Here is an 8,950-nt window from a genome sequence, read left to right as displayed (position 1 = left end):
ACGAGTTGCTGTTCCTGCAACCTTCAGGTGACATCGTTGTGGCACTGCAGGAGGCCCAGGATGGACATGTCGTCTGAGGAATGGGAGGGGGAGTTGAAATGGTTCGCGACCGGGAGGTGCAGTTGTTTATTGCAAACCGAGCGTAGGTGTTCTGCAAAGTGGTCCCCAAGCCTCCGCTTGGTTTCCCCGATGTAGAGGAGGCCACAACGGGTACAGCAGATGCAGTATACCACATTGGTAGATGTGCAGGTGAACATCTGCTTGATGTGGAAAGTCTTCTTGGGGCCTCCACTGACACCCTCATCCGATTAGCCGAACTCGTCCTCACCCTCAACAACTTCTCTTTCAATTCCTCCCACTTCCTACAGACAAAGGGGGTGGCCATGGGTACCTGCATGGGCCCAAACTGTGCCTGCCTCTTTGTAGGTTACATGGAACAAACCCTCTTCTGTACCTATACTGGCCCTAAACCCCACCTCTTCCTCCATTACATTGTTGACTGTATCAGCGCCGCCTCGTGCTCCCACAAGGAGCTCGAACAGTTCTTCCACTTCACTAACACCTTCCACCCCAACCTTAAGTTCACCTGGACCATCTCTAACACCTCTCTCACCTTCCTGGACCTCTCTGTCTCCATCTTGGACAACCACCTAGAAACCGATATCCATTTCAAGCCCACCGACTCCCACAGCTACCTAGAATACACCTCCTCCCACCCACCTTCCTGCAAAAATGCCATCCCCTGTTCCCAATTTCTTCGCCTCCACCGCATCTGCTCCCAGGATGAGGCATTCCACTCCTGTACATCTCAGATGTCCTCATTTTTCAAGGACCGCAACATCCCCCCCCTCAGTGGTCGAGAACGCCCTTGACCGTGACTCCCACATTTCCCGCAACTCATCCTTCACACCCCCTCCCCGCAATAACAACCAAAAAAGAATCCCCCTCATTCTCACGTACCATCCACCAACCTCCGGATCCAACGCATCACCCTCCGACACTTCCGCCATCTGCAATCCGACCCCACCACCAAAGATATTTTTCCCTCCCCACGTTTATCTGCTTTCCGGAGGGACCACTCTCTCCGTGACTCCCTTGTCCGCTCCACACTCCCCTCCAGCTCCACCACACCCGGCACTTTTCCCTGCAACCGTAGGAAGTGCTACACCTGCCCCCATACCTCCTCCCTCACCCCCATCCCAGGCCCCAAGAAGACTTTCCATATCAAGGAGATGTTCACCTGCACATCTGCCAATGTGGTATACTGCATCCGCTATACCCGTTGTGGCCTCCTCTACATCGGGGAAACCAAGCGGAGGCTTGGGGACCGCTTTGCAGAACACCTACGCTCGGTTTGCAATAAACAACTGCACCTCCCGGTCGCGAACCATTTCAACTCCCCCTCCCATTCCACAGACGACATGTCCATCCTGGGCCTCCTGCAGTGCCACAACAACGCCACCTGAAAGTTGCAGGAACAGCAACTCATATTCCGCTTGGAAACCCTGCAGCCCAATGGTATCAATGTGGATTTCACAAGCTTCAAAATCTCCCCTCCCCCTACCGCATCCCAAAACCAGTCCAGCTCGTCCCCGCCTCCCTAACCTGTCCTTCCTCCCACAAATCGCCTCCTCCTACCTCAAGCCGCACCCCCATTTCCTACCGACTAACCTCATCCCGCCCCCTTGACCTGTCCGTCCTCCCTGGACTGACCTATCTCCTCCCTAACTCCCCACGTACACTCACCTTTACTGGCTCCATCCCCGCCTCTTTGACCTGTCTGTTTCCTCTCCACCTATCTTCTCCTCTATCCATCTTCTATCCGCCTTCCCCTCTCTCCCTATTTATTTCAGAACCCCCTTCCCCTCCCCCATTTCTGATGAAGGGTCTAGGCCCGAAACATCAGCCTTCCTGCTCCTCTGATGCTGCTTGGCCTGCTGTGTTCATCCAGCTCTACACCTTGTTATCACACTACCCTACCCTGTTGGAGCGAGTATACGGAGTGGCTAGAGAATTGGCTCACGGGCAGGAAACAGAGAGTGGGGATAAGGGGTTCTTTTTCAGATTGGCGACCCATGACCAGTGGGTTCCACTGGGATCAGTGCTGGACCCAACTGTTTGCAATTTATATTAATGACTGGGAGGACGGAAGTGAATGTACTGTAGAAATATTTACAGACAACCCTAAAATAAGTGGAAAGGCAGGTTGTGAGAGGGATACAATTTACAGAGAGATATTGATAGGTTAAGTAAGTGGTAAAAAGCCAGCAAATGGAGTGTAACATGGGAAAATGTGATGAGCAAAGGTTAAAATGGTTGGAACTCTACTCACTGGGAGTTTAGAAGACTGAGATCCATAGTATATGTTTAGAACTCTTGTTCTGTACCCATGAGGATGGCCTTAACTGTGACCTTGGGTTCATGTCACACTACATGCAACCCCACTATAGCGTTCTGTGTTTGCAAAATCTTCCGTACTGTTCTGTTTTCACCTTGATAACTTGTTGTTATTTCTTTACCTTAATTAGTTTGTACAGTTTTGGATTACTTGTTACTTTGGTTAGACACTCGTCATGTGACTCTTAAACCTATTCTGTTCTTCCAGCCGTTTGGTTCGTCTTTGGCATCATCTTATTTTTGATTATTTTGTAATTATCTCTCTGCCTTAAATGATTCAGATCATAGGTCATCCCTTCACTTGCAATTCAGCTATTGACGTTTTACTCACATTGACACTTTCGATCACCTGCAAAGACTTGTTATTTGGCCTGTCGATACTCCACGCACACCATTTGTACTATCTTTTGATACTCTTATTTACCTGGAATTATCTTGCAATTATCTCCCGGCCTATTAATTCTGAGAATGTGCTTCCCTCCACCTGATGAAGTACTGGTGTTCCAAAAGCTTGTGATTTTAAATATATCTGTTGGACTATAACCTGATGTCGTGTGAAAAAAGATGAGGGCAGTGCGGTAGACATTGTCTATTTGGACTTTGGCAAGGTCTTTGACAAGGTACCACCTGGTGGGTTGTTGAGTAAGATTAAATCTCATGGGATCCAGAGAGATCTAGCCACTTGGAGAAAAGATTGGCTTGACAGTAGAGGGTAGTGGTACAGGGTTGTTTTTCAGACTGGAGGCCTGTGACCAATGGTGTGCCACAGGCATCGGTGCTGGGTCCATTGTTATTTGTCATTTATATAAATGATGTGGATGAGAATTTAGGAGGTACAGTTAGTAAGTTTGCAGGTGATACCAAAATTGGTGATACAGTGGACAGTGAAGAAGGTTATCTGGGAATGACGTGAGATCTTGATCAACTGGGTCAGTGGCCTGAGGAATGGAGTTTAATTTAGATAAATGCAAGGTGTTGCATTTTGGTGGGTCAAACCAGGGAAAGACTTGCACAGTCAATGGTAGGGGTCTGAGGAGTGTGAACAAAAAGACCTAGGGGGTACAAGTTCATAGCTCCTTGAAAATGGAGCCACAAGTAGACAGGGTGGTGAAGATGGTTTTCAGCATGCTAGCTTTCATCAGTCAGAGCACGGAGTATGGAAGTTGGGATGTCTTGTTGCAGCTGTACAAGATGTTGCAGTTCTGGTTGGCCGATTATAAAAATGATTATTAATAAACTACAAGGTGTACAAAAAAGATTTATTGGGATGCTACCTGGGCTGGAAGGTTTGAGTTATAAGGAGAGGTTGGATAGGCTGGAACTTTTTTCCCTGGAGCACAGGAGACTGAAGGTGACTTTATAGAAGCCTATAAAATCATAAGAGGCATTGGTAAACCAACAGCTTTTCCCCAAGGTACGGGAGTCTAAAACTGGGCATAGGTTTAAGGTGAGAGGGGAGAGATACAAAAGGGTCCAGAGACACAATTTTTTCACACACAGGGTGATGTGTGTCTCAAACGGGCTGCCAGGGGTAGTGGTGGGAGCGAGTACAATTTCATCATTTGAGAAACATTTAGACAGGTATATGGATGAGATAGATATGAAAGCATATGGACCAGGAGTAGGGAAATGGGACTAGTGTAATTGTGAAAATTAAGCAGCATGGGCATGCCAGGTCAAAGGCCCTGTCTTGAAGCTGTAGAGCTCTATGACTCTATGATTCTATGATCCTATGATCCTTAGAGCAGGTGGGACTTGAACCCGGGCCTCCTGGTTCAGTGGAAGAGAATGTCCGTTGTGCCACAATGCTACAAATCATTCACACAGGTAGCCTGGTTAGGTCAAGGCCTCAAATATAAGACCATAAGAAATAGGAACAGCAGTAGGCCATTCAGCCCCATAAGTCTGCTCCACTATTCAATAGAATCATGGCTATCAGACATTCTTCACGTCCACTTTCCTGCCCTTTCCCCATAACTCTCGATTCCCCGACTGATCAAGAATCTATTTCAGCCTTAAATACACACAAGGACACTGCCCAGAGAGCTCTCTATGGCAAGGAGTTCCAAAGACTCACAACCTCAGTGAATCTTCCTCATCTCAGTCTTAAATGGGTGCCTCTTTATTCTAAGACTATACCCTCTGGTCCTAGACTCTCCCATGAGGGGAAGCATCCTCTCAGCATTTACTTTGTCAAGCCCTGTAAGAATTCAATATGTTTCAATGAGATCACTTCTCATTCTTCTAACTCCAATGAGTAGAGTCCCAACCTGTTTCACCTTTGCTCATAAGACAATCCCTCCATCCTAGTGAAACAAAACAGAAATTACTGGAGGAAATCAGTCGGTCTGGCAACACGTATGGAGAAAAAAACAGAGTTAACATTTCAGGTCCAGTGACCTTTCCTTCAGAACAGATTTCAGATTTGTGTTTCAAATCTGTTTCATATTTCCAACATCAGCAGGTCTTAGTTTTATCATACTAGTGAACCTTCTCCGAGCTACTTCTAATGAAATAATCTTTGCTTAAATAACGGGACCATAACTATTTGTTTAGATTATGCTTTTCCAAATGTTCTGCTATTACTTCCTTATAATTGATTCCAATTGATCAGCCTTTAGTTACTCACTTTTTGCCTCCCTCCCTTTTTGAATAGGAGTATCACATTGGCAGTTTTCCAAACCTCTGGTACTTTTCCAGAATCCAAGAATTTTTGAAAATTACAACCAATGCATCCACTATCTCTGTAGCTCTCTCTTTTAGGGTTCTAGGATGCAAACCATTAGGGCCAGGGACTTCTCTGCCTCTAGCCCCATTAGGTTATGGAATACAACTTCTCTGGTGATGGTGATGGTAGTTAAGTCCTCCCTCTGTATTCTTTAGTCTTAATGGGACCTTCAAAGTATCTTCCACTGTTAAGACTGATGCAAAATATTTGTTTAACTACTCTCTCATTTCCTTGTTCCCCAAAACCATCTCCCCCCGATTCATTTTCTAAGAGGCCCATGTGCACTTTGACCTCTCTCTGCCTTTTTATATTTTTAAAGAAGCTTTTTCTGTCAATTTTATATTCCTTACTAGTTTGCCTTTGTAGTTTATTTTCTCTCTCTTTATTATCTTTTTAATCCTCCTTTGCTGGATCCTGAATTTATCCCAGTCTTCGGGGCTATCACTGACTTTTGCCTCCTTCTTTGGATTTTTTTTCAAATTAATACTCTCCTTAGTCCGCTCTTAGAATCTATCCTCCTTACTGGGATCTAAGGTTTTGGAGTAGATTTGTAGATACTGGGATCTATTTTTACTGAGGGTCACGAACTACCTCCTTAAATGTCTGTCACTGCTTGCTTACTGTCATTCCTGCTAAATTAGCTGCCCAGTTCACATTAGCTTACACTATCCTTTTATCATTATAATTCACTTTATTTACTTTAACCACAATTGTTTCCGAAGCAAGTTTCTCACTCTTGAACTGAAAATTCAATTCTGTCATATTATGATCTCGACCCCCTGGCGGATCTTATACTCTGAAAAGACATGCTGCAATTTAAAGTTGCAGATGTTCTTAGACGATATGTGGTTATGATACAGGATTATCACAAGATCAATTATCTCAGTTCCAGGACATCTCTACAGAAATTCCTCAGGGTAGATATTTTTTAATTACTAATTTGTTTAGGAATGTTATTACACACTGCTGGGGTAGTGAGGCCTTCTGGCTTAGAGATAAGGACACACCACTGCACACCAACTATCCTAGTTACTGTCCTAGGCCCAACCATCTTCCGCTGCTTCATCAATGGCCTTCCCTCGATCACAAGGTCAGAAGTGGAATGTTTGCCAACTATTGCACAATGTTCAGCACCATTCATGAATCCTCAGATATCAAAGCAGTCCATGTTCAAATGCAACAAGATCTGGATAATATCTGGGCTTGGTTCCTAAGTAGCAAGGAACATTTACACCATTCAAATTCCAGGCAATGACTATCTCCTAATGAGACAACCTAATTACTGCCCTATAACATTCAATGGCATAACCATCACTGTATCCTTCACTCTTTACATCCTGAAGATTACTACTGACCAAAAATAGAACTGGACTAGACATATAAATACAGTAAGCTACAAGAGTAGGTCAGGGGCTAGGAATACAGCAGCGAATAACTCACCTCCTGACCCTCCAAAGCCTGTCCACCATCTACAAGGCACAAGTCAGGAGTGTGATGGAATACTCCCCAACAGCCTTTATGGTGCAGCCGCAACAACACTCAAGAGGCTTGATAACATCCAGAACAAAGCTGCCTGCTTAACTGGCACCACATCCACAAACATACATTCCCACAACCCCCAATGCTCAGTAGCAGCAGTATGTACTATCTATAAGACTCACCAACGTTCCTTAGACAGCACGTTCTAAACAGACAACCATTTCCATCTAGAAGGACAAAAGCAGCAGATACATGGGAACACTACCCCTGCAGGTTCCCCACCAAGCCACTCACCATCCTGGCTTGGAAATATAATTGCCATTCCTCCGGTGTCGCTGGGTCAAAATCCTGGAATTCCCTTCCTAAGGGCATTGTGGGTCAACCTACAGCACATGGACTACAGCAGTTCAAGAAGGCAGCTCACCACAACCCTGAGTGAATGAAACAAAGAATATAGAGTATGATTCGAGCAGAGGCAATTGTCAGAGATTGAATCGAGATGTTCAGCCTAGAAGGCCTTTGACGGTATAACTAAGGAGAAAGAGCTTCCATTGGCTGAAGGGTCAGTAACCAGATGAATACAGATTGAAGGTGAATGAAGCAGATACGACCTTGTGGAGGAAAGCTTACCCAATGATTTGTTGTGATCTAGAACATTCTGCCTGAAAGGGAAGTGACAGTTGATTAAATGATACCTTTGAAAATAGAACTGGATAAATATTGGATTGGGAAAGTTAGCACTGTGATGCGGATTGATAGGAGAATGGGAATATATGGGCAGCACATTTTCACACTTCACTGCGGTCGTGCAGTAGAAATTAAACTCTGCACAAAGTTATAGATTTATCAAATTGGCAAATTCCCCGATTGCCCTCTTTCAAGACCCAGGTGAACAGAAAACACAGACCAGATTTCTGTGCTTAACAAGGTTTGCTATTGATTCCATACTAATAGATTCTAACCACAGGTAACTAACTATGAACTCTCAACAGATAACACTGTAATCTAAAACTCCAACCCCTTTAGAAACCCAGCCACTTACACAAACTCACACAGCCATAAACAGAGAGGTGCACAAATAGACCCAAAAAAAAGGTGTCATTGACAAAGGAAGAAAACCTGAGGCAGCAGTCCAATGCCTCCAGTCCACAAGATTCACTGTGACAATCCTTTTCCATGCCAGAACATTATGTTTCTCAGTCTCTTTTCACTTCTTTACAGAAGGCACAGAGCAACTGATCTGCAAACTGCAAAGTCCCTTAGTTATTAAGTTTCAAGGTCTCAACTTCCGCAACTGATATGCAAACTTAAACTGGCTTTCCTCAGGCTTGAGGTACTTTTTTAACTCCAGAGACACACTACCTCCCCTTCCTGAGCTCTGAAGGCTTCTGCCAGCATTGTTCACAACCACAAGCTGCTCAGCTCCCCAGAGAGAACACAAATGGGTCTCCTTCTGTGCTGCACGATTCTATGATTTGATTAAGTCGTGTTGTTAAGGTGGAAATCTGGATTTTGTGTGTAAGGTTGATGTTGCAATCTTGCTCGTAACGTAAATCCAATCTCTACAGTAACAGGGCACCCAGTGTTGTCTGATTTCTCATCATTGTGCTATTCCTCACTGCAGGAAATGTCAGCAAAGTCTGACAAGCAATCCCAGCTCCCAGACGAAGGGCAAATTTCTAACTACTTTCAACTGATGGTGCAGTCCTAGGTTAATGTGGAAAAATTTCTGTTACCAACGATTGCATGTGTCACTAATTTAAGTGACCTAGTGCGACAGGTTAGAAAGATAAATGATGTTAAACTGAAGCAAAGCAATACAGACAAGAAATCCCTGTTTCCAAATCCAGAGTCATTCAAGAGTTGCCTGATGAAGCTTTGCAATGAAACTGTAAACTCACTTGATGAGACCAGCAATAACTTGTTTAAAATCCGGAACAGTTGTAAGGGTATTACTAACCATCTGGAGAACTTTCTTAAAGCACAAGCGTCAAATCAACCCTCTGACAAGCAGTTGAACAGCATTCGGACTTGTGCAATTCGATGCAAGGAAAAAGCAGATTCAGTGGAACAGAAGCTCTTCAGTCTGAGTGGTCTTTACAATGAGCTCCTGGTGAGGTGTGCAGATTCCCAGATTGCCAGTCAGGATAAACTGAAAGAAATAAGGGAACTCCTGGGAAAAGCCAGTGAAAGGAATAAGGCAATAAAGAAAGCAGAGAGTGAGTTAGACAATGAATGGAGTCAGGTTTCCCAAGGACGTGAGGAAGTCCTCAATAAATATGCAGATGTGAGCTCCAGTGCTCACGTTGATGAGTTTTGTGTGGAAGGTCTGAAGAAAATGAAGGA

At 44.6% G+C, this 8,950-nt stretch overlaps 1 protein-coding gene across 1 annotated transcript in view; it reads left to right on the top strand.

The window, feature by feature from the left end:
• The first annotated feature begins 8,474 nt into the window (after positions 1-8,474).
• LOC109922200 overlaps positions 8,475-8,950 on the top strand; it is a 4,090-nt gene continuing 3,614 nt past the window's right edge. Inside the window, exon 1 of the mRNA XM_048601404.1 lies at positions 8,475-8,891. Coding sequence (XP_048457361.1) covers positions 8,475-8,891 — 417 coding nt within the window. The remainder of the gene's footprint in view (positions 8,892-8,950) is intronic.

Source organism: Rhincodon typus, chromosome 9 (assembly GCF_021869965.1).
Source record: "Rhincodon typus isolate 14 chromosome 9, sRhiTyp1.1, whole genome shotgun sequence".
NCBI lineage: Eukaryota > Metazoa > Chordata > Chondrichthyes > Orectolobiformes > Rhincodontidae > Rhincodon > Rhincodon typus.
The sequence above is the reverse complement of the archived record's forward strand: the minus strand, read 5'-3'. Positions and strand labels throughout refer to the sequence as shown.